Source organism: Orcinus orca, chromosome 9 (genome assembly GCF_937001465.1).
Source record: "Orcinus orca chromosome 9, mOrcOrc1.1, whole genome shotgun sequence".
Classification (NCBI taxonomy): Eukaryota; Metazoa; Chordata; class Mammalia; order Artiodactyla; family Delphinidae; genus Orcinus; species Orcinus orca.
This window is the reverse complement of record NC_064567.1, coordinates 89838884-89865589: the sequence shown is the minus strand read 5'-3', so window position 1 is coordinate 89865589 and position 26706 is coordinate 89838884. Positions and strand designations below refer to the sequence as shown.

Below are 26706 nucleotides of genomic sequence, written 5' to 3'. Positions count from 1 at the left end.
GGCTTCCCTGGTGGCACAGTGGTTGGGAGACCGCCTGCTGATGCAGGGGACACGGGTTCGTGCCCCGGTCCGGGAAGATCCCACATGCCACGGAGCGGCTGGGCCCCGTGAGCCATGGCCGCTGAGCCTGTGCATCCGGAGCCTGTGCTCCGCAACGGGAGAGGCCACAACAGTGAGAGGCCCGCGTACCGCAAAAAAAAAAAAAAAAAAAAAAAAAAAAAAAAGATTGAATGGAGATATTTGTGGGTAACATTGTTTATTGCATGAATAAGTCTTTTCAAAAAGAAATTACACAGAAATGGAAGTAGAGCTATGAAGAATACATCAAAATGATGACTAATAAATAGTACTGACACACTGCACAGCACATGAAACCATCAACAAAATGAAAAGACAACCTACTGAATGGGAGAATATATTTGCAAATGATATGACCGATAAGCAGTTATTATTTGAAATATATAAACAGCTCATACAACTCAATATCAAACAAACAACTCAATCAAAAAATAGGCAGAAGAACTGAATAGACATTTTTCTAAAGAAGACATACAGATAGCCAACAGGCACATGGAAAGATGCTCAACATCGTTAAGTCATCAGAAAATTGCAAATCAGAACCACAATGAGATGTCACCTCACACCTGTCAGAATGGCTATCATCAAAAAGACCACAAATAACAAATGTTGGTGAAGATGTGGAGAAAAGAGAACCCTCTTACACTATTGGTGGGAATGCAAATTGGTGCAGCCACTGTGGAAAGCATTATGGAGGCTACTCAAAAAACTAAAATTAGAACTACCATATGATTGAGCAATCCCACTGCTGAATAATTTGAAAAGATAACATGCACCCCAGTGTTCACAGCAGCATTATTTATAATAGCCAAGATGTGGAAGCAACCTGTCCATCAACAGATGAATGGATAAAGATGTGGTATGTGTGTACACACACACACACACACACACACACATAAAATGGAGTACTACTCAGCCATAGAGAAGAATGACATTTTGCCATTTGCAACAACATGGATGGACCTGGTGGGTATTATGCTTAGTGAAATAAGTCAGAGAAACACAAAAACTGCATGTTATCACTTATATGTGGAATATAAAAAATAAAACAGATATAACAAAACAGAAACAGACTCACAGATACAGAGAACAAACTAGTGGTTACCAGTAGGGAAAGGGTAGGGGGGAGGGGCAAGATGGGGGCAGGGATTTAAGAGGTACAAACTACTATGTATAAAATAAATAAGTGGACTTCCCTGGTGGCGCAGTGGTCAAGAATCCTCCTGCCAATGCAGGGGACACAGGTTCGAGCCCTGGTCTGGGAAGATCCCAAGTGCTGCGGAGCAACTAAGCCCCTACACCACAACTACTGAGCCTGTGCTTTAGAGGCCACGAGGCACAACTGCTGAGCCCACGTGCCACAACTACTGAAGCCCACATGCCTAGAGCCCATGCTCCACAACAAGAGAAGACATGACAATGAGAAGCATACACACTACACCAAAGAGTAGCCCCTGCTGGCCTCAACTACAGAAAGCCTGTGTGCAGCAACAAAGACCCAATGCAGCCAAAAATAAATAAATAAATAAGAAAGAAAGAAAGGTATCATTATAAAAAAAGTAATAAATAAAGTAAAATAAGTAAGCTACAAGGATATATTGTACAGCACCGGGAATATAACCAATATTTTATAATAACTTTAAAAGGAGTATAATCTATAGAAATTTTGAATCACTATATGATATACATGAAACTAATATAATACTGTAAATCAACTATACCCCAATTAAAAAAAAAAAGTACTGGAACACTTAAATTTAGCCTTTTTTTTTTATTTAATAGTTTGTTCGGAAGCGACACATCAGAATAGCTTAAAAGGCAACATTACTTTTCATAAAAAATATGTGCAAATATTTCCAAGTATACATGATTTGATTTTTTTCACTTTTCATATACAATAGTCGAATTTTATCCTCAAGGTTAAAAACATAACAAAAGCTTTAATTTCAAGTAAAATTTCCATTGACAATATAGAATTAAAAGTCTGTTTACTATTCACAAAATGCATGAAAGGGAAAGTATTACTAGAGTGTGCTCGGGAAACAAGTCAAAGACTGTGGTCTTATACAGCCACAAATGGACCCAAGATTTTACAAAACTCTAGCCTTTAAAATGTAACTTTGATATTTCCTTCAACTAATTAAAAAAAAGAAAAGAGCAGTGCGTATTTCCTCTATTGAACAGAGGTATTCATCCATTTTCTGCAAGACTATTATATTCACTCTTTAGAGATATGATTTATTGCCATTATAGGCAGGTATTACTATAAAAATGAGATAACATTATAATCCTGGTTATGCTGTACCAAACATAGGGAGAAATCTGTTCCGCATCTATTAAAGACAGTATAACCCATGAGCATAAAAGACTGCAACTCACTGAAATTCTGCAACTCACTGCAGACTCACTGAAATTCTGGTATGTAGTATGGGGATGGAGGGAGGAAAATAATGCTTTTAGTCAACCAATTTGATATGATCACTAATGATATTCCTGCAGAAGTAGATAGAGACTTTATTTCTGATAGTATTTAAGAAGAAAAACAGAGATAAGACATACTGCCTTTAGACAGCCAAACACATTTGGGAATTTCACACATCTGTGCCAAAGGTGCAATATCATTCTCTGTCAACTTAAGACATTGCCTCAGTTGAGGACCTGAGTATTTTTCCCTAGAAGTACAACTTCATTCACTCCAGCGTGAAATACATGGGACTAGTCCACAGGACCAAAGCCTAAATATTATATACAATGCCTAGAAAATTGTTGGCACTCAGAAAAGGTTAAGTAAAAAATATTTTGGGGCTTAACACATGGATTTTTAAAAGCATATACTTTCAATGTGTGTATTCCAAACCAACATTTTTCCTTTGATATTGAGTTCATTTAGAATGTTTTGTCTCAATCAGTATATATATGTATATATATACATGTGTATATATATACATATATATATAAGCAGTTCACTTTTTAGATGTTTTTTGGAAGGTATTTAGAATTCAGTTAAAGATCACTTCACATAATGCTAAATTTTTAAAGAAAAACATAAACTTGTTTTAATCACCATGGTCTTATAAACAAAATTGATTTTTGTTCAAAATAACACAAATTTTATGTTAGATTTTAAATAGACCATACTTAAATATACTCTACACAATGACCATTTCTATAAACTAAGATAAATTAAAACTGCATTTTTCAACTAAAGATAGTACCATATGTTTTACTAGATCTTATTTGTGATCCTTGATTATTATATCAAAAAGTGATTTCTATAAACCACAGTAATCTTATCACTTCACTTCTCTGAGTCAGTGTTTCTAAAATGTATCAGCCCAATTCTGTAGCTTTTAAGTGAACCATTTCCTTTATTCTGAATTCTGGTTACATATCTGGTCACATATAGTAATACTACATTACTAAGTACTAACCAAATTTGCATTCTTAAAATCCTTTTTTGATGCATTTACCAAAGGGAGTTTTTAAAGGCATTTATTGTTAAGTACATTAATAATTATATTTCAACTTTTACTCACTGTGATCAGTTTAGCTCATGGGTATCAAGGTCAGTCAGAAATAGATTTTTCTATAGGATAAACATTCCTGCCTCACCTGCCTGCCCACAGAGGCTGTGTTGGGTGACACTTGCCCCAGCTGCACAGAGGTACACGTGTACCTACATGAATATTGTCAGCAGATCTGTCGTGGAGAACAGCAGCATAATATCCTCAGATCCTGGACATTGTTAAATTTTTTTCTTCACCATTTTGCACATTTTAGAAGTAAGCTACTCATTTTATAAATAAAGCCTAGAAACAATCTTAGTGCTTTTCTTTCAGTGGTTAAGAGGTTAAAAGAAAAATCAAAGATTTAAAAAAATCTAATGGAAAAGAATGAGTGTTTCAAGTTTGAAGAAAATAGTCAATGCAGAAAATACTTGCATAGAATTACGTGGTGGGTAAAATTTGCCTTGCAGTCCTTGCTTAGAGCGACCTCCTGATCCCAGTTTCAGGAAGCAAGTCTTCGCATAGCCTGTGGAGGCAAAGGGGAAACAGTGTTGATGCAACTGAATTCTCCTTAAGTCTACCTTAACTTTTTGCAAATATGTTTGTGTAGTGTTGGTTGCTTACATTTACTTAGGTGTATAGCATCACAATAAAAGTAGAGTAAAAACTTAATTTTGTACCTCATCATACTTTAATTGGATGTATTTTAAAAACAATAATTACTATTTCTTGAGTACTTACTATGTACAAGACACTGTTTTATTCCTGCACATGTACCCGTTAATGGTCGCAACTCTGTGAGGTATTATTATTTCTATTTTACAGGAAGAAACTAAAATGAAGACAGGATAAGTAAATTGCCCTAAGCTACCCAGCTGGTAAGTTGCAGAATCAGGGCCAGCACTCAAGTCTGTTTGTTCTAAAGCCCAGGCCCTGAAAACCACTCTAACTGTTTCCCTATCTACAGGAACCCTACCTGAATGATGCTTTTATGTGACATCAAAAATACTTCTAGGGCTTCCCTGGTGGCGCAGTGGCTGAGAGTCCGCCTGCCGATGCAGGGGACACGGGTTCGTGCCCCGATCCAGGAAGATCCCACATGACATGGAGCAGCTGGGCCCGTGAGCCATGGCCACTGAGGCTGCGCGTCCGGAGCCTGTGCTCCGCAGCGGGAGAGGCCACAACAGTGAGAGGCACGTGTACCGCAAAAAAAAAAAAAAAAAAAAAAAAAAAAAAAACCTTCTGTATACTGTGGCAACTTCTTAAGTTCCAGTTTTGATATATGAGTTTTCACTCAACTCAGTTGGCCCTACATCTATAGTCATAAACTACTAAAGCTGGAAGGACTTCACAGCTCAGTAATGAAATTCCTGGCCTCACCAAGCTGATGGGCTAAAATGTGGAACCCCTGATTTTCACTCTACTTAGTGTATTTCTTCCACAAAAATCTTCTCTGCCTGTCATCCTCACTGCCTGATTTTATCATTGGGGTTTGAGTGTTATTCTTTTCAACATTTTTATCAGGACCTGGAATACAGCAAACAAGTCCTGCTTATCCAGATTTGCATATGGCACCCAGTGGGGTTACATAGTTAATATGCTGGATGATAGATTTACTATTCAAAACAATGTCAATAAACTGGAACCAGGAAGCTGTAATCTAGCAGAAGAATGTGTAGTTCTGCATTAGGGCCAAAACCAATTATATAAATATAAATGAGGAGCCCAGCTAGACTACAGTTCATGTGAAAATGCCCAAGTCTTTAGTTGACCCCTGCTCAGTAAAAGCAAAGATTCTGATGTAGCTATTATGAAAATAAACCCATTCTTAACTTGCAGTAATGTAAATATCTTGATGAAATCAAGGTAGGTCATAGTTGACCCCATCTGGGGTTTTATGTCCCCTTCTTGACCAGGGAAGGATTAACAAATTTCATGTCTATGAGGAAGAGTAAAGGGAACTGGAGGAGTCTCTCCCAGGATAGAGCCTGTTGGAAACTTGAAAGCTGCTCTCAAATATTTAAGGACTGTGCAGAGAAGGCAACCAAAAGGACTTCAGTCCACTGGATGATTATTAGAGAAAGGGTGTATCCAGTTTGTAAGCACAGCTAACACTTGGAGACTTCAACTAAGTCGCAAACTCCCTTTGCTGCTAGTTGGCAATGTCTAGAAATGTTCACACGAAAGCTGAGGCAACATCCTTAAGGATGGGGTAGGAGAGATTTCTGCATGGCCGAGAATGTGGGGCTAACTGATTTCTAGACATCTTTCAACTTTAAAATTCTTTGATCTTCTTTTGTTGGTCCAATTTTACTGAGTGATGGAGCCACAAAGTTCGGTCAGATACTGTAAGTTTCAGTCAAGTTTCCTAGAAGAGTCTGATGCCCAATGGCAACAGAAATACACAGAATCAGTCTCTTTTTTAAGCTGTCATCAGTCAGATGAAGAAAAGTCATGAGGTTCCTACTGCTCACATTCTATTTCTGAAGCTTATGAAACTCCTGGTTTAAAAATTTCCTCCATTCACCTTTCTCCTATCTCACTGGCCTTGGGTCTCTGGAAAAGAAGGTATGTGGAGGCTTAGGTATAAAATCAGGACCAATGTGTTGTCTGCTTCCAGTTGCTGATCACGCCTGTATGCCTGGGACAAAAGGTCCCCTCAGGTACTATGTCTTCAAGGGAGAACCCTTGTTTCCCATTTTCCCCTTTCTATCAAGCCATCCTCTTGGTACTTCTAAAAAATTCTTTTCCCTGAATAGTTTTTATCAAATAGTTTTAATTCTAAAAGTATTATTCTATTTAATCCAAATTATTTTCTTGGAATGAACATAATGATCATACCTCATCTTGGACATCAAGTCCTTCTTCAATCAGCTCTGCTTCCATTAATTCAAGAGGATCTTTACAGTCTTGGATGAGGGTGATCTTGACAAAGAGAACACGGAGAATATTTATTGGAGGTGTAATAGCATTAACCCACCTGATACTTCACTGAAAACGATTTGAAGCTTTGCTGGTGCCTCTCATTTATAATCTACATACTTCAAAATCCTTTTCCACTTTCTTGTCCTTTTATATTTCCCACTTAGAATTCTCCCTATACCATTTTTTTCACATTCAAGTGTGAACTAGTATAGTTCTCCATTGTCTAACCTCCTTTGCAGCTTTCTTCCCCAACCTCTGAAGTGTATGCCTCTTAACAAGTCACCCTGTCTGCCTAAATGATTCAGCAGTCAATGGGAGTTTTCTTTCAATGGCCAAGCGAAGCACACTGGGTACAGCATTGAGCATGCAATGAATGCCCAGTGAAGGGCTCCTGAGTGATGGCCATAAACAGTCTCAAGTTGAATTGGATGGGAATTAATGTTATTGGAGATGGAAACCAACATCTGTGAACCAAGTAGTTGTTCAGGAAAGTTCTGCTTTTTAGCCGTAGTATGTAATTTAATCTTCCACACAGAGGAAACCAGTAACAATCTGGACTTTGTCTTATGCATAAAGGGTATTCCCAAAGCCACTCTAAATGTGTATCAAGGCAAGAGTGACATTTCAGAGGGCTTTTTAGCTACTTTTAATCTCACAAATAAATAACCCAGTTCTTGTTATATGATCTTGCTTTGTTGTTACTTGTGGGTTAGGAACTTTAAGTTAGATTTTTTTTAAAAAGGTTTATGAGTTTTCAAAGCTGAGCATCTTGCATGTAGCGCCTTTTTTTTTTTTGTATTTAAGATCCACATCTTGGTATTTAGGACTAGTATATTCTCTAGCAGCATTAAGCAGAACAATCTTTCCACTAACAATAGATAAAAAGCATAATGTATTATTGTTTTCCAAATTAGTTTCACTTCAAATATTAACTTCCAATCTACAGTAAGAATCTGCTTATCCCACTCTTAGAAAAAAGGGAAAGCAATTTAAAATATAGTTGTCGGGCTTCCCTGGTGGTGCAGTGGTTGAGAGTCCGCCTGCCGATGCAGGGCACACGGGTTCGTGCCCCGGTCCGGGAAGATCCCACATGCCGCGGAGCGGCTGGGCCCGTGAGCCATGGCCGCTGAGCCTACGCGTCCGGAGCCTGTGCTCCGCAATGGGAGAGGCCACAGCAGTGAGAGGCCTGCGTACCGCAACAAAAATAAATAAATAAAAAAAATAAAATATAGTTGTCTGTGTCACCAGAATAATTATTATTGCTGTTATTTTTATAGGCATTTGTTTTAGTTTCCCAAATTCACAGTGAGAAGGTCCATGAGAGATGAGGTTCTTGTACCAGGCAGTAGGCCCAGCCCAATGACCCACATCAGAATGCTCAACTCTCCTGGGTATTTTACAGGAGAAATGACAAAATAAGGAGGCCTGTGGAAAATCGGGGTCTATCCTGTTTTGTGAGGAATAAACTCTGGGCTGATTCATGGCTTTCTTTTTTTTTTTTCCTTTTCTTTTTCAAAAATCACTTATGACCTAACGGATCCTATTTAAAGACACTGCTAGGGAATTCCCTGGTGGTCCAGTGGTTAGGACTCCACACTTCCACTGCAGGGGCCACAGGTTTGATCCCTGGTCAGGGAACTAAGATCCTGCAAGTCGTGCAGTGCAGCCAAGAAAAAATATATATATAGATATAGATATATAGATACAGATATAGATAATCAAGGGTTTCCAGACTGCTGAGAATTTAAATGGCATTTAAAAAAATTTTTATTTATTTTTGGCTGCATTGGGTCTTCCTTGCTGCGCACGGGCTTTCTCTAGTTGCGGCAAATGTGGGATACACTTCGTTGCGGTGGGCAGGCTTCTCATTGTGGTGGCTTCTCTTGTTGTGGAACATGGGCTCTAGGCAGGTGAGTTTCAGTAGTTGTGGCTCGCGGGCTTTAGAGCACAGGCTTAGTAGTTGTGGCGCATGGGCTTAGTTGCTCCATGACATGTGGAATCTTCCCGGACCAGGGCTCGAACCCATGTCCCCTTCATTGGCAGATGGATTCTTAACCACTGTGCCACCAGGAAAGCCCTAAATTGCATTTTATACACAAATCACAGAAGATCAAAGATTCGGTGGCTATATTCTAAAAAGTCACTACGGCTAATGCCTACTTTTATTAGTAAACCCACACATTATAGAACTAATTGTACTAGCTAATACCAGGTGTTTTCCTATAAACTCTCACATTTAGTCTTCATATATACCTAGCAAGGTAAATGTTTTTACTCCCATTTTACTAATGAGAAAACTAAGTCTCTGAAAAGTTAAGGAGATGCCTTAAAATCCCACCAGGCTGGGATTCAAACCTAGATTTGTGGAATTTTTGCCTTTTACAGAAATCCTGGTAGTTTAGGAAAGATACATATGTAGAAAGATTCACTGTTTACCGTTTCTAAAATGGAATCTTGAACCTCTTGGGATTTCACCTTGTTCTGGAGATGGAGGACAGCATCGTGGACAGTCAAAAAGAATATGTCCTTTCTGATGTTATCATTAAAGAAACCACATTTCTCCAGCTTTTCTATCACATGATCTTCAAAAGAAAGAGATAATGTTTAGTTAGTCTCTAGGAAAAGCTATTTTTATAACATCAACCAGTTCTAAGTCTTTGTACCTCCTCCTTTTAATTCTTTTTTCTCATTTCCAAAATGTGATCCTGCTCTAGACAGAGTTTCTTTTCCAGTAGCACATGGAATGCTGATACCATAACTGGTTGTAGTAAATGGTGGTATTTCCCAGCCACGTCCCTTTTTCCCGTCCTCCAGCTGCTATGAGTCTGGCTGGTGTTCACAGCTGTGCCCTTCTCTGGAGAACTTTCTTTGGCCAGTGGGAGCTGTCTCACCTGAAAAAGCCTGGGAGGTTACACCCCCTCCCTCGGGTGGCCTGCAGCCACGGACTGATTGATCAGGAGGTAAAAGGGCCGGCCAGCCCCCTTCCCCTCAAGGAAGGATAACCATCTGGTGCTTTTCTTGTTGTGTGTTCCCTGTGAAGTCAGACTAAGTAGATTCTGAAGCCATGTCTTTGTCTTCTCCCATTGCCCTATCCTGTTCCCCTCACTCCTTCATAAATTTTCCACTGTACTCTCTCAATAAATCACTTATGCAAGAATCCTTATCTCAGGCTCTGCTTCTAGAGAACTCAGCCTAAGCACTAGTATTTTCCTACACACGCTTGTACATAGACAGACACAGACTCATACCCTGGAAGTTCCTCTAGTTCTAAGGGGTCTAAGTCATCTCTAGCTCTGCTCTCCCCATGACAGTTTTTCTTCATTGATCCTGCATTGCTGTCAGGACGTAGGTTTCCATGCATTACCAGCTCTGTGGCACAAACTGGAAGTAATTTTTCTAGGTTCAAAAAGGCCTTCAGAGTGATTATTTAATGGGTAGAGTTTCTGTTTGTGGCAATGAAATTTTTGAAAATAGATAGCTGTGATAAACTTTGGGGCACATGTATCTTTTTGAATTAGTGTTTTCGTTTTTTTCCAGATATATACCCAGGAGTAGAATTGTTGGATCCTATGGTACTTCTATTTTTAGTTTTTTGAGAAACCTGCATACTGTTTTCCACAGTGGCTGCACCAATTTACATTCCCACCAACAGTGTACAAGGGGGCCCTTTTCTCCACATCCTTACCAACATTTTTAATTGTAGACTTTTTAATGATAGAAATTCTGACAGATGTGAGGTGGTATCTCATTGTTGTTTTGATTTGCATTTCTCTAATAATTAGCAATGTTGAGCATCTTTTCATGTGCCTGTTAGCCATCTGTATGTCTTCTTTAGAAAAATGTCTGTTCAGATCTTTTGCCCACTTTTTTATTGGGTTGTTTGGTTTTTTGATATTGAGTTCTATGAGCTGTCTGTATTTTTTTTTCAAATCTTTTTTTTATTGGAGTATAGTTGATTTACAATGTTGTTTTAATTTCTGCTGTAAAGTGATTCAGTTATACATATATATACATTCTTTTTTTATATTCTTTTCCATTATGGTTTATCACAGAATATTGAATATAGTTCCCTGTGCTATACAGTAGGACCTTGTTGTTTATCCATTCTATATGTAATAGTTTCCATCTGCTAATCCCAAACTCCCAATCCCAAGCCTCCCTCCCCCACCCCCTCTCCCCCTTGGCAACCACAAGTCTGCTTTCTATGTCTGTGAGTCTGTTTCTGTTTTGTAGATAGGTTCATTTGTGTCATATTTTAGATTCTGCATATAAGTGATATTATATGGTATTTATCTTTCTCTTTCTGACTTACTTCAATTAGTATGATAATCTGTAAGTCTATCCGTGTTGCTGCAAATGGCATTATTTCATTCTTTTTCATGGCTGAGTAGTATTTCATTGAATATATGTACCACATCTTCTTTATCCATTCATCTGTAAATGGACATTTAGGTTGTTTCCATATCTTGGCTATTGTGAATAGTGTTGCTATGAACATAGGGGTGCATGTATTTTTTTGAATTATAGTTTTGTCCGGATATATGCCCAGGAGTGGGATTGCTGGGTCATATGGCAACTCTAGTTTTTTGAGGAACCTCCATACAGTTTTCCATAGTGGCTGCACCAACTTACATTCTCACCAACAGTGTAGGAGAGTTCCTTTTTTTCCACAGCCTCTCCAGCATTTGTTATTTGTAGCTTTCTGTATATTTTGGATATTAACCCCTTGTCAGTCACATCATTTACAAATATTTTCTCCCATTTGGTAGGTTGCCTTTTCATTTTGTTGATGGTTTCCTTTGCTGTGCAAAAGCTTTTAAGGTTAATTAGGTCCTATTTTATTTACAATAGCATGGAAGAAACCCAAGTGCCCGTCAACAGACGATTAGATTAAGATGTGTCATACACATCAGTGTAAAGCAACTATAGTCCAATAAAAAAAAAAAGAAGATGTGGCATATATGAAATGAAATATAACTCAGCCATAAAAAAGAATGAAATTCTGCCCTGCAGCAACATGAATGGACCTAGGGAATATTATATTTAGTGAAATAAGTCAGACAGAGAAAGACAAATGCTTTATGATATCACTTGTATGTGGAAACTTAAAAAAATGCAAATGAATATATACGCAAAACAGAAGCAGACCCACAGATATAGAAAACAAACTTGTGGTTACCAAAAGGGAGGGGAAAGGGAGGAGGGACAAATTAGGGGTATGAGATTAATAGATCAACCTATTTCATACAAGCTACTATGTGTAAAATAGATAAGCAACAAGGACATACTGTATAGTACAGGGAATTATAGCCATTATCTTGTAATAACCTGTTATGGAGTATAATCGGCAAAAATACTAAATCACTAGGCTATATACCTGAAACTAATAAAATGTTGTAAATTAACTAAACTTCAATTAAAAAAAGAAATTTTGGGGCTTCCCTGGTGGCGCAGTGGTTGAGAGTCCGCCTGCCAATGCAGGGGACACGGGTTCGTGCCCCAGTCTGGGAGGATCCCACATGCCACGGGGCAGCTGGGCCCGTGAGCCATGGCTGCTGGGTCTGCACGTCCAGAGCCTGTGCTCCGCGACGGGAGAGGCCACAACAGTGAGAGGCCCGTGTACTGCCAAAAAAAAAAAAGAAGAAGAAGAAGAAAAAGAAAATTTTTTAAAACTCAAAAATTAACAACAGGGCTTCCCTGGTGGCGCAGTTGTTGAGAGTCCGCCTGCCGATGCAGGGGACACGGGTTCGTGCCCCGGTCCGGGAAGATCCCACATGCTGCAGAGCGGCTGGGCCCGTGAGCCATGGCCGCTTAGCCTGCACGTCCGGAGCCTGTGCTCCGCAATGGGAGAGGCCACAACAGTGAGAGGCCCAAGTACCACCAAAAAAAAAAAAAAAAAAAAAATTAACAACAGCAACAACAACAAAAAATGTGCGGTAAATGTAAAATACACGCTGGATCTCAAAGATGTGAACAGGAGCAAGCAGTGCAAAATATCTCAGTAATAAATTTTATACTGACCAAAAAAAAAAACAAAGGAAAGAAAGAAAAGATAGTTGTGATGATTGCACAACATGGTGAATTACTTAATGCCACTGAATTGTACACTTGAATGTGACTAAAATGGCAAATTTTATGTTATACATCTTTTTCCACAATTAAAATTGTTTTTGAAAAAAAGGCCTTTGGACATCATGTACTCACATTCCAAGGTAGGAGAAAGGGCTTAAGGGAAAGTCTTATAGATAGATATGTACGTATATGCATTTACCTTGAAGTGATGCAAAGTACACATTTACATCAATTCTTTGGAATTCTTTGACAATCTAAAAATTTAAAAAGGAGAATTTGTAACAATGAGTAACTTTATCTGCCCATAATTCAGTAGCATTCAATTACTTGCTCGGGAGAAACTTCCAACACTTTCACGGTGAATCAGGAGTTTGAAGCAAGTTCATTATTAGAAATTGGAAAACCATAGAGGTTTTCAACATACAGTGATGATGATTAGGATGAAAAGACCATATCTCAATAGGTGGCAACATCCAGCGCTCAACAGCACTGGATAGCACAGAAGTGCTCCATAAATACTTGTGGAAGGAAAGAAAGAAAGGAGTACAGGAAGCTTCCTAATGCAGCCTCTGCTGGTTGGAAAGAAGAGTATGAGTTTATATCTTTGAGTGGAAGCGATACGGGTGTGGATTTGTGGCCACCAGATGCCAAATGTAAAAACTGACCTCTGTAGTTTGACTGTAGCAGTGTCAATATTCTGATTGTGATTTTGTACTATAGTTTTGCAAGACGTTAGCACTGAAAGAAACTCGGTAAGGGATAGAGAGGATCTCTCTGTATTATTTCTTACAACTTCATGGGGATCTACAGTTATCTCAAAATGCAAAGTTTAAAAGAATCAAGACACAAGACCTATGGACAATAATAAAACAGAACTTGAAGTTTCTAGGGAAAAAAGATCAAGACCTCTATGCAAGTATAAAGTTTGGAGTTTTCAAAATTGTCATTATAGCATTTGAAAGCAACTATTTGTTAGGTGCAGAAAATATTCTGGCATTAAATATCTTGACTTTTCCTCAAAGTAATTCATTAAACCCTTTGGTCAACACAATCTACGGTGGATCTGAGCCAATGCCTAGAGTGAAATGCACAAAGAAGAACAAGAGTGTGTTCTCAAATGAGCTAATAACCAGGTCTGCTAAGAGACCTGGAATAGAACCTATCAGCATATTCTCGCACTCTTGTCAATCACTCTTCTACCTGACCTGCCTAGTACCCACACCCTGGAATAATTTCCTCCCCTTGCAGAGGTACCAAGAAGCCCCAGCTAAGCTAAACCTCAGTTGAGGGTAGTTTGATATTATTATACCTGATTGTTGCTCCCTTGAACCTGCCTACTTTTCTGCCAAATCCTCTTGATACCTACCTTCCTGAAGCTTCACCTAAACTTGACACTCCCAGTCAAGTTGACATCCAGTTAGTCTGCTTTGGAGGACTAATTGCAATTGTTATTTAAAAGATTACTTAAAAAAAAAAGATTACTTAATATTTGTCTTGCCCCTTAGACTGCTTAGTCCCATGAGGGTAGGGACTATGGCTATTCCACAATTAGTTTCTTGTGCCTGGCCAAGTGGTTGGTACACGTGTGGCACTGCACATCTATGTGTTAGAAGAATCATTGAAGTTGAGCTTGCATACCTGGTTTCTGATTGAATGCTTCTGTCCTGCATGCTCCTCAACTCTTTGACTTCCTAGATGCCTGACCTGCTTGCTGCTGATCTAACCTTGATAATGCCTGGCTTTTCCAGTCCTACAATGTTTCTCATTCTGCTGCTCTTCGCATAACAAATAAAAACATAATACTGAACACAAGATTTTGCCCATTTTTCTTTCTTTTCATATTCCATGTCATATATATTCTCAGAACAATAAAACATAATAAATGTTAATATTTGCTGACGTGTGACTATGTGCCAGACACTCTTCACTTTTCTCATTTAATCCTCATCACAACCCTATGAAGTAGGTACCATCATTATCCCCACATTACAGATGGAGAAACTGAGGTACAGACAGATTAAGCAACTTGCCCAAAGTCACACCACTAGTAAGTGGTAGAGCCAGGATTCAACCCCAGGTAGTCCAGCTCCGCGGGACTGTGCTTTAAAGTAATACACTCTATTGCAAAAGCATTCCCCTAGAAAAATTACAGAGCCTGTGCAATCAATCACCCTTTTGCAAGACCAGGAAACCCATATCATTTTACTATTGCCAAAGCTCCAAATATGTAATTCGAAACAACGGAACCTTACCACACGCAATGATCTCACTCCAACAACATCCAGGAAAGAGACAGCTCCACAGTCAAGCACGAGGCTATGGATCGGCACTTTAGGAACATTCACTTTGACTGGAAGCTCAGCGTTCCAATCCACTTGAATCTCTATTTCCTTGGTTGGAATATCAAATTCTTCCGGATTTTCGATGTCTTCATCAGGCTCAAAAGCATTATTCGATGAACCAGCATCACTTATAATGCCACTCTAAACAAAGAAAACACTGCCAACTCAATTACTAATGATTTGGGATGTCTTTCAACAATTAATCTAAAATGACTTAAAAGTTCTACAAACTGCTTCTTGGTAAGCAAAATATCAAGAGGATGAACTCTTAGGGAATAAGGTTTACCTCAGCCCAAATTCTGATGTTCTCTAGGAAGAAAAATGGAAGAACAGTGGAGAAAGGAAATGCTTGATTTCTGGCAGATTGTAGAACGTAGCCAAGAGAAACATTGACAAGAGAGTTTGAATAAAAGGTAACTACTGTAGCTCTAAAAGTTTATGAACTTACGACTGCCTTCTGTTGTGAGTAATTTTCTGGCATTGAATTAGCACTTGTTTTGTTCCTTTCAGTAAAAATAAGGTTTATTTCATGATAGAAAAATAAAAATCTCACCCTTTGTTTCCCAGTAGCCCTGCTGATTTCATTTTATTCTCTCCCCTTCCCTCTCTCCTAAAAGAACAACTCAGCTGTTCTCCATTATACATATGTCATCTGCTTGTACACATCTGGGTACCAAAGAGGGTATACTTAATTTTAGACAGTCTAATTGCTTTTATTTCATCTGAGAAATGAGAGAATTTCAGAGGCAAAAGAATGATGTTGCCTCACCTTTGTTGCTCTTAATTGCCCTTTTTTGATGAGTTTCTGTATTTTCCTCAGTGCTTTCAACCTCTTATTATACACTCTAATGGCATCAAATCCAACCTTTGGAAAAAAATGTCAAGTTAGTTAAAACGTCTGGTTCCTGATGCTCATTAATGGCAATTTTTATCTGGAAAGGCTATTTCTCAAGTGGTATTATTCGCTGATGTACCCTGCCAGAAAAGAAATTCTGAGGCCCGATGGAGGTCTCCACTACTGGGCCACCCTAACCCACCCACCCAGAGACTCAGGGAAGGCAGTAGCACATTGAAGACTCCAAGACAAAAAAAAAAAAAAAAGCAAAAAATAACCTTTTTAACTTTAAGTCTGTGTTTTCCAAATTTGCTTGACATGACAAAGCCCTTGTTGTTGCGAAGTCTATGAACATTCCTTTGAACTTCAGGAAAACACTGATCTAGAGGCAAACTCCAACTTCGAAGCATAGCATGGAATTCAAGACCAGAATTTCCTGCTTATCTATTCCGCTTATACTTTTTACCCTTTATTCCAACTGCCCCCCTCCCCCACCCCCTGCCCAATACACATTCCCACATTTTCCTCTCAGCTCATGTAGTTCCCAAACACCTGCCATAATCTCCTTCCTTCTGCCCAACCGCCAAGCAAAGCCTGATCAGTCCACCTAACTCGGATGACTCCCTTCCATGAAATCTTAACACTTACTGTCTATACTACCTACTTGGAACTTACTCAAAGTCTGCCTGGAGACATCTCTAGTGGTTTTGTCCCGCATAGTTATTGCTACCTGAATTTTAACATATGTGTTATTATCGTTTGTTCCTATTCCCAAATAGATTGAAAGTTATTTGAGGGCAAGGATGTTATACTTCTTAATGCCCTGTACAAAGGGAACAGGGTATAGGACCTTATGCCCACGTTTGAGCCCCTTAAATACCTGTAGAATGAATGAAGTCTCAAAGGAAGTTAGAAACTAGATTTCTAGGGACAAAATACTTACTGTGGACTTGATACATTTTTTTAAACCATCAACATTGCCGTAAAAAATAGGACTAGAAAATCTCAGAATCTTCACTCCTTCAGGTTCTTCAATCTAGCATTAAAAAAAAAAAATTTTTTTTCTGAGGTTAAATCATTTCATGCCTTAAATACTCAGTTAAGTTTTTGGCTATTCAGCTAGGAGCTGACTGACAATTGCTCAGAGAAGCTGGGCAGCAGTCCTCAACTTTCCTCTAACAGGAGTTTGTTCTTTATCTAGTTCCTTTGGGTGTAAAGTTAGATTGTTTATTTGAGATTTTTCTTGTTTCCTGTGGTAGGCCTGAATTGCTATGGACTTCCCTCTTAGAACTTCTTTTGCTGCATCCCACAGATTTTGGAATGTTGTATTTCCATTTTCACTTGTCTTAAGGTAATTTTTTATTTCCCCTTTGATTTCTTCATTGACCCATTGTTTGTTCATAGCATGTTGTTTAATCTCTATGTATTTGTCATTTTTTTCAGTTTTCTTCTTGTAATTGATTTCTAGTTTAACATCATAGTGGTCAGAAAAGATGTTTAATATGATTTCAATGTTCTTAAATGGGTTGGACTTGTTTTGTGACCTAGCCTAACATATTATCTATCCTGGAGAATGTTTCATGTGCACGTGGGAAGAATGTGTATTCTGCTGCTTTTGGATGGAATTTTTATACTTTAAGTTTAAAGAAATCCCTTTAACATTTTTGTAAAGCCGGTTTAGTGGTGATTAACTCCTTTAGCTTTTGCTTGTCTGGAAAACACTTTCTCTCTTCTTCAATTCTGAATGACAACCTTGCCAGGTAGAGCTTTCTTGGTTGGAAGTTTTGTCCTTTCAGCACTCTGAATATATTATGCAACTTCCTTCTGTCCTGCAAAGTTTCTGCTAAAAAATCAGCTGATAATCTTATGGGGGTTCCTTTATATGTAACAAGTTATTTTTCTCTTGCTGTCCTTAAGATTCTCTATCTTTTAACTTTTGACATTTTATTTATAATGTCTTGATATAGATCTCTTTGGGTTCATCTTATTTAGAAATCTCTGTATTTCCTGGACCTGAATGTTTCCTTCCCCAGTTTAGGGACATTTTCAGCCATTATTTCTTCAGACAGGTTCTCTGCCCCTTTCTGTCTCTCTCTTTTCCTTCTGGGACTCCTAAATGTGAATGTTATTCTGCTTGGTGTTGTCCCATAGGTCCCTTAAGCCATCCTCACTTTTTAAAATTCTTTTTTCTTTTTGCTGTTCTGCTTGGGTCAGTTCCAGTGTCCTGTCTTCTAGGTTGCTGATCCATTCTTCTGCTTCATCTGGTCTGCTGTTGAACGCCTCTAGTGTATTTTTCAGTTCAGTTAGTGTATTCTTCAGCTCTTGACTTCTGTTAGGTACTTTTCTTATTATATTTTCTATCTCTGTGTTGAAGTACTCACTGTGGTCATCCATTCTACTCCAGAATTCATTGAGCACCTTTATAACCATTACTTTGAACACTTTATCAGGTACATTACTTATCTGTTTCATTAAAGTCTCTTTCTGAAATTTTGTCTTGTACTTTCATTTGGAACATATTCCTCTGTTTCTTCCTCATTTTGCTTGATTCTCTGTGTTTGTTTCTATGTGTTAGGCAAAATGGCTACCTATTCTAGTCTTCTAGTCTTGAAGGACTGGCATATGTAGGAGATGAAACTTATTGTTCAGCCTTGCCCTAGCTCTTGGGTGTCTCTCAAACCTTTGTGCTTGTCTAATTAGCCTGGTTTATTTTTTTTCTTTTTTTAAAATTTTAATTAATTAATTTATTTACTCTTTGGCTGCATTGGGTCTTTGTTGCTCCACGTGGGTTTTTTCTAGTTACGGCAATTGGGGGCTAACTTCATTGTGGTGCATGGGCTTCTCATTGCAGTGGCTTCTCTTGTTGCGAAGCACGGGCTCTAGGCACATGGGCTTCAGTAGTTTCGGCATGTGGGCTCAGTAGCTGTGGCTTGCGGGCTCAGTAGTTGTGGCTCATGGGCTTTAAAGCGCAGGCTCAGTAGTTGTGGCGCATGGGCTTAGTTGCTCCGCAGCATCTGGGATCTTCCCGGACCAGGGCTCGAACCTGTGTCCCCTGCATTGGCAAGTGCATTCTTAACCACTGCGCCACCAGGGAAGTCCCTAGACTGGTTTAGTTTTGATAGGCCCCAGTTGTTGAGGGTGTGTCAAGACCTGTCAGTGTTCCAAGGGGAGGGATCTCATTCAGCATCTAGTTTCAGGCTGATTGGAAGCCAGATCCTCAGGCAGCAGCTTTTAAAGTATGCAAATATATACAGTCTTGTGGAAGCACAATTACTGACCTCAGGAGACTTGGAGGTGTCTCCTGGGTGATGGGTGCAAAAATTGGAGCTTCAGATGAACTCCTTTCTGGGAGGTACCACAAGCTGTGGCGAGGCCAAGGGAGGGTATGACAATGATGTCTCCCTGCCTACACTGCCTGAGAGCATTTCTGTAGCCTCTATACGTGTGGCAAACCTGAAGCCTGTCACTCAGGTTAAAGCTCTAGTGTAAATAATGGGCCTTTTTCACAGGTGGACTGGGGTATGTTTTGTCTGCTATCTTTGTAGTACCCTGGGTGTGGTAGCCTGCCCAGAACTATCTTTCCAACTGTTACAGTCCTGTGGGGCCCAGGCATGCAAGGCCCTCGGGGCGCCAGGGCCAGGCAACCAAGGGGTGTTCCTTGTACGGACTGTGCTCACCTACCAGCTTTAGCATGGCTGCAGGAGAGTGCTGAGGGTAGGGCATGCTGCAGCTTTAGCGACGCAAGAGAAGAGTGCTGGGAGCAGAGCAGACCTGTGGCTTTATTGAGGTTGTGCCTGGGTGCACCCGCCTACACTAGCAAGGTACGGGGAGAGCGCAAAAATGACACTTGCCAGTGCCTCCACCCCTGAAGCAAGTCCCAAGTGGTCCTTGCCCCTCTGGCAGATGCTTTAAGATTAGCAAATGAATCTCCTTCATATATAGTCCAGGGACTTTCAAACTGCTGCCTTCGTGCTGGGTCCCAGGATGAGTGAGCCCACATGTGAGCCCCTCCAAAGGAGTATCTCACATTCCCACAGTCCCCTCGGGGCCCGTGAATGTAAGCCCTATTGGCTTATAAAACCAGACAGTTTGGGGGCCTCGACGTTTGGTGCAGGTCCCAAGGGATGTGGAGTACAAACCCCTTGCTCCTCAGGGAGTAGCTCCAAACTTAGGACATTCCTCCCTCTTGTGGGACGCGGAGTCAGGGGTGAGTTTTGGCGAGACTGCATCCCTGCCTCTCCTACTTGTTTCGATGTGACCCTTTTATCCCTTGTTGTGGAGGAGCTGTTCAGCTAGTTATCAGTTCTTTTCCAGAGAGAATTATTCCATATGTAGCTGTAGATTTGGTGTGTCCATAGAAGGAGGTGAGTTCAGAATCTTCCTGTTCCAGAATCCATCTTGGACCGCCCCCTTGAATATTCTTTCTTTCTCTACTTTTTCATGTTTGTTCCTTCTGGTGGTCACTAAGCACTCTTATTTGCAGGGAACATAAGCCCATCAGTGGAATGTTTATTTTCTTCGTTTTTTATTTTCTGTATTATATATTATTTCTTCCAATTCCAAGGATAGAGAAAAACGTCAAATAAGGTTCTTTGTGACACAGAACATGAACGTCTCTTCTTAGAATTGAATGAAGAAAATCTTACAGGGATTTCAGACAGTGTCATAGAGGATAAGGATAACATAGCAGAGAAAGAGAAATTTTTCTCCTCTTGCTGCTTGAAAAATTGCTGTTAACATCTTGGCTTTCAGCAGTGTTACTGTAGTGTTTCTAGGTGTGGATTTTTGTGTGTACATTAATTGAGTTCAGTGGGCATTTTGGATTTGTACATTGTGGTGTTCCTCAAATTTGGGAAAGTTTTGATACTTATTCAATATTTTGTCTGTTTTTTTTTTTTTTTTTTCCCCTCTTCTTCTCTTTTGGGAATGTTGTTACAATGTATGTTTCATTTTGTCCTAGAGGTCTCTGAGGCACTGTCTTTTTTTTTCTTTTTTAGTTATAATTGACATATTAGTTTCAGAGGTACAACCTGATATTTGTATACATTGCAAAATGATCACTACAATAAGTCTAGTTAACGTCTGTCACCATACATAGTTACAGACTTTTTTGTGTGATGAGAACTTTTAAGATCTACTCTCTGAGGAACTTTCAAATATGCAATACAGTATTATTAACTATGGTCTTCACATGTACATTACATTCCCATGATTTATTTATTTATAACTGGAAGTTTGTGTCTTTTGACACCCTTCACTCAGAGGAATAGAATTTTGGTTCAATTTCTGGAAATAATTGAATTGCCTATTTTTTAAAAAATTCCCTGTACAATGGTTTGACATTAAAATGACATTTTAACTAGCATGGACAAAATTCACATAAGCCTAGGATATCAGAGGGCACATTGGATTGAAAGTTTTCCTGACACCCCCCAGTGGACTTCTGGACTTTCCCAACAGAAGTAGCCTCCCTTTTTCGCTACCTTATCCCTAACGTACTGAAAGAGAAATATGCAACCCCTGAAAATCCAGCTTAGCAAACCCAAGTCCAGCCAATGTCTCACAAAGGCACTTACGTTTTTGTAATTCTTGGTGCTTTTGTAGATGTCTGTGCTAGGGATACTTCCAAGGCTGTTCCATGAGGGACTGAAAGAAGAAAAATTAAGGTCAGGAGTTTTGGGAACAGGCATATTTTGGAATAAAAAGTTAGAAGAAATTACAGATACTAAAGAGCCCATAATTTGGGTGTTTTTGGACTCTGTCTTTATCGCAGATGACATTTTCCGGTAGCTAAAAGTGAACAGCCGGTGTTTGTGTAGGATTCGGGGAGAAGAAGGAAGTGTGCCTCATTTCTGATGCCTGCAAGAAGTAATAAGCTTCATACTTTCATATGTGTACGACTTTATAGGATAAGCAAAGAGCTTTCACACATGTTAAATCTTATTTGAGCCCTACCATAACGCTGAAAGATCAGCAGTATTATCCTCAATTTTACTGGTGAGTAAACTGTTTAGAGAAGTTCAAAAAGGCCCTGGAGGGAAGAGGAGCACAGCCTCTATCTTTAACCCATGGGTCTTCGTTGCCTGGCGTGGTGCCTAGAACTTGTGAGTTATAGCAACTTTCTGATGAAGTATGGAGAGTCTGCACTCAAATTAGTATCATTTCATAGAAATAGGAGCCTGGGAGGACCAGACATGAGTCCTTCCCATCCACCAGACTGTTGATTTCCTGTTTCTGATGCAATCCCATAAATTCCATGATTCTTCAAGTGTGACTAGGGACATATGCTAAACACAATTCCTGAAGAAAGAGTGTCTGTTTAGGGTCCTCTCAGCAATGTGCTCTCTGGATCAGCCTTATAATTACTGGAAATTAAATACTGTGGAGGATACTGCTTTTTGTTGGCTCAAAGCCTCGTTACCAAATCTGCAGCTGAACGGTGCCACCGATTTTCCTCAGCTTGCTGTGCAGTGCTGATTTTTAACTTAAACCTTAGAAACTGTATAGTCTTTCTCTACAAAACCCTTCTCCCCCAATCACACTCACACAAGTAAAAGTAAACACGGAGGCATCCAGGGCACAAAACTCTCTTCCAAGGAGAGTTTCTGAGGTGTTTCCCAGTAGCACACTGGGTACTTTGGACGCTTGTGAACTCTTTCGGGCCCTTGGGCAACCATTTAAGGGTGCTGAGGCAGTAAACACAAGACTTTGGGCAGGCTCTAACATGCCAGGGGAGGGACGGAGGGAGGGAAGGAGAATTGGTTGGTGGAATGGGAAAGGTGGACTTATGCTAAGCTGAAGACATCCGTGTTGAGGTTTCCCCAGGTTTTGTACTCCTTCATGGCCCAAGTGCAGGCAAAGAAGGGACCAGACGCCTGGGAAGATAACAGAAGTTTTGAGGAAGGAGAGAAGCACGCTTCTGCTCTCTGTTCAGACAATTCCATAGACCCAGAAGGGCATCTACCAAAGACCTCTCAAGGGTCAAAACAAGGGAATTCCCTGGCGGTCCAGTGGTTAGGACTCCGCACTCTCACTGCCAAGGGCCTGTATACCCCCGGTTGGGGAACTAAGATCCCGCCAACCTCGCGGCCAGAAAAAAGATTTTTTTTAATAAAAAAATTTTTTAAAAGTCAAAACAAAACAAATGAAAAAACACACCTTTCGGCTGCCTCACAGATTGTTTTCCATTACTTTGAACTGTGTCTGTGTTGCTTTCACTCTGCAGAGGACCTAATCATGTCTACTTTGCATAATTGGTGTGGCTTATTGGGTACATACCTTATTTGGCAGATTTGAATGAATTTTGGCTACAGTCAACTGTTTTAAAGTCTCCTGTTCTGGGTTGTTACATAATTTCTGGGTTACTAGCTTCAAAAGAAAATGAGCTACAATATATTTAGCAGCTGTCTGGGCCCAAGGCTTGGGCCCAGTGCCTCTCAGACATCATCTCATTTTAAAAAGAAACTACACAGCAACTTCAGTCTTTTGCTGAATCACGTATCTTTTAGTCTTACCATGACTTGGAGGAGAGCATAGCAGTAGACCATGTGAATAAGTGCATAGATTTTGGGGTGAGATCTGGGTTCAAATCCTGTCTCTGCCACTGACTAGCTGATCTTGGGGAAGGTTCTTAACCTTTCTGAGCTTCAGTTATCTTACTAGAATGAGGAGAGTAAAACCTATTCACAAGGTTTTTTTGAAGACTAAATATGATAATGTGTGTAAAGCACCATACGCTTAATTTGTAGAAGCACTCAATATATAGTAACTATTATGAAACGGAGTGCTTTTATTGTATTTATCACAATAAAGAAATATAATAAATCTCAGGGTGTGTTGTCCTGTTTATCGATAACCTGGATCTTATATTACTCACAATTGTACTCTCAAGACCACAGTCAGAAATCCAAATATAAGGCCAGCTAGTAAACCGAGGTCCAGCCCCAGAATGATGGATGCTACGCACGTAAACACCCAGATAACCTAGGAAAACATGGAAATGAAAGGAATTATGTTAATTCATCAGGTACCATCAGGTGAGCAATTACCTGTAAAAATAAGATCAATTGTCCACGAACAAATTACAGCGTTGTAAAATATTCTGACTTCATTGCATACTTTAAGTGGAAGCGGAAATTGCCCTTTCCAGTAAAGGCCAGCTGTTCCATTTAAATATTCTTAAATTTAATTTTTGCATATTGACATGGTTCAAAATAAAATTAGTATTAAAAAGGTGTGCAGTGGGACTTCTCTGGCAGTCCAGTGGTTAAGACTCTGCGCTTCCACTGTAGGGGCCACGGGTTTGATCACTGGTAGGGGAACCAAGATCTGGCATGCTGTGTGGCACGGCCAAAAAAAAAAAAAGTGTGCACTGAAAAATCTTGGTTGTAACTCTCTCCTTTCTCCATCCATTCCCAACGACGCTCCTTTCTTGTGTCCTCGTTTATTTCTGTGTGTGTACACACATGTGCACACTTTTCTCCAGCATTTCTTTTGGCAAATACAAGCAAATATGACTACAAAGCATATATTATTGTCCCTTCTTTTGGTGTGTTATACACACTCTTCCATTGTGCACTGGTCTCTTTTTTACTTCACAATTTGTCTTGGAGATCTTTCCATATAGATATATAGGGAGTTTTCCCATTCTTTTTATCTGTTCTGGTTTAAATTAGGGCAGAACTCTGAAGGGTTTAGCTTCTTTTTTTTTTTTTTTCTAACAATCCCTCAGAAGACTTGTAAAGGTTACTTTAATCAATATTATAATCAATGTGGGGTTTCGTATTTTGTTTTTGCTTTGTTTTTGTTTTGTTTGTCTTTCTAAATTAGAGGGTTTTTTAAAAGTTTGTTTGTGTTTTGGCTTTAGAAGGCCAAGGGTATACGAAGGAGCTCATATGGGATTCTTGCCGGAAATGAATCTTCCCAGAGATACAGGACCTTCACAAATCACAGCTCATGTGGAAGACTTCCCAGCTTTGGCTTATCCACAAAATTCTAATTTCTGCTCTGGTTCCCAAAATGCAAGTAAGACTTAGGAGATAAGGGGATGTAATCATATGGCAAGAAGCATATAAGAAACAATTCTTATTTCAGAGAAAAATGGATGGTAAGTGACTTACAGCATCAGTCTTATTCTGCCTCCACAGACGAGGAATGTCACACACCTGCATAAACATCCCCTTCAGGTTGGCGATTACAACAGCTGCCAAGACCGACTGCCAAGAGACACAGGGAAGCTGAGCTATTCAGGGGAATGGTTTTCCATGTGATGACTTCTAAATCTCCCGTTACTTCTCAGGTGGCAGAGCAGTGAAGGGGAAGTATGGAATCGGTGTGGCGAGAAGCAGTGTTATACCTTTTGCAAGGGTTCCAACAACTTCCCCAGGGCAACGATGGCGATCATCACAATCGCAGCCGAGATCATGCCGGCAACCTGAAAGACATACGTGTCCCATAACCAGGGTCCGTCCTGCCCCCTCTGGACGTGTGCTTGCTGGACACATGCGTGCAAGAGCCTGTTCATGGGCACACGTGACACTTTCCAACTTCCCCCCTTCTGCTCAATACTGTTGAGACAAGTGAGAATTATTTGCGAAAACCATACATTTAGTAGCTATGGCAGAGAAATTAAAGAAAATGTGGACCCTGAGTCTGGTAGAGTAAAGCCTGGATTGCACTTGGATACACTGCAGACATATACTTTTGGTGTCAATTCAAGAGGCCAAACTTCTAGTCGTTTGCCATTCGAGGAAACAGGGCCCATCCCCCTTCCCGGACAACAGATCCTTGTAATGTTCTTGGGAAATAAATTCTCATAACACATAACTGATTCTGCTGCATTATTGAGTCAGCAACCTGATAACGATTCAGATAACACTTTGTATACATGGTTGCCATGATAATCTCAGAGAAAATAAATTTACCAGTCTTTCTGCAGATTCAGAATGCCACACGAGCCTGCTGAGTGGTGGGACCATGTCTCCCGCATCCTCCCACAGCTGCACGGATTCAGGCTCAGAGCTTTGCCCCACAAGCAGCCCGAGTGAGGGTGGGCAGTAGCAGAAGTCAAGGAAGCTTCAGAAACTTTATCTTCGCTGGCAAAAAAGCTCTCCTAAGATCCGTAACTAGTTAGGAGAGAGGCTGAGGGGGTGGGGACTACTCTCTCTTGTGATTAGATGACCAATGGGTTCTCTGCTGAGACAGCTGGGGCCTGGCCGAGGTGAAGCCTAGTAGCTCTGAAACAAAGGAGAGAAGGAGACAGGGAGCCAGAAGCAAAGCGACCAGAGAGGAGGCAGCAGAGAAGGTTGCCCTGGGCCCAAGTACTGCCTAGTGCAAGATGTTTGCCTTCAAGGAGACACATAAAGCCAATAGAAATTAAAAGTCCGAAAACTTAAGGGAATTTCATATCCACGCTCATTCACTCCAGCTGGCAAATTGCTCAGTCATGTTCAGAGGATACTTAGGCCAGACTGGGGCGATATTACGTATATGACATACAGAAAAGTCTGCTCTGTCCGGCCAGATCCCCTTTTCTAGGCAATTTGTTATCTCCCAGCACCACACCTCCGGGTTCCCAGTACCTTGGTGAGCTTTCCCCTCTCTTATCTAAGCAGAGAAGCTGGTATCCTTCCTCCCTCCTTCCCTCCTTTCCTTCCTTCCTTTCTTCTACGCAATTACTTAACCAACATTCATTGTCTATCATGAGCCACATGCATCTCACTGTGGATGTAGGGCTCTGTGAATTGGTGAGAGGGATGGAGATTTGGGGACAGGGACCACAGCCAGCTGCCCAACTCATGCCAGGAGGGTGGCCACCTACTCACTGAGGATAGGAAATAATTAGCCTCCAATTATGGAGACCAAGACTAATTTTGGTTACTATTTTAAAATCTGTGAGGGAACCCATTGCTTGTACTTAATTTATAAAGGAAAATTACTTATTTTGCAG

General features: G+C 40.1%; 1 protein-coding gene across 4 annotated transcripts in view; it reads right to left on the bottom strand.

Moving 5' to 3' along the window:
- SLC26A4 (solute carrier family 26 member 4) overlaps positions 1–26706 on the bottom strand; it is a 60663-nt gene that overhangs the window by 7933 nt on the left and 26024 nt on the right. For 2 of the 4 annotated variants that reach the window (XM_033438869.2, XM_049714912.1), the window contains 11 exons: positions 25114–25191; positions 24878–24973; positions 23635–23741; positions 21335–21404; positions 16702–16794; positions 15693–15788; positions 14834–15064; positions 12781–12835; positions 8946–9091; positions 6426–6509; positions 1830–4110 (listed from right to left, as the gene is read on the bottom strand). In XM_033438869.2, the coding sequence (XP_033294760.2) occupies positions 4087–4110; positions 6426–6509; positions 8946–9091; positions 12781–12835; positions 14834–15064; positions 15693–15788; positions 16702–16794; positions 21335–21404; positions 23635–23741; positions 24878–24973; positions 25114–25191 (1080 nt within the window). In that variant the 3' untranslated portion in view covers positions 1830–4086. Of the gene's footprint in view, positions 1–1829; positions 4111–6425; positions 6510–8945; positions 9092–12780; positions 12836–14833; positions 15065–15692; positions 15789–16701; positions 16795–21334; positions 21405–23634; positions 23742–24877; positions 24974–25113; positions 25192–26706 lie in introns of those variants that run through there. The other 2 variants (XR_007479279.1, XM_049714913.1) reach the window with 2 other exon arrangements.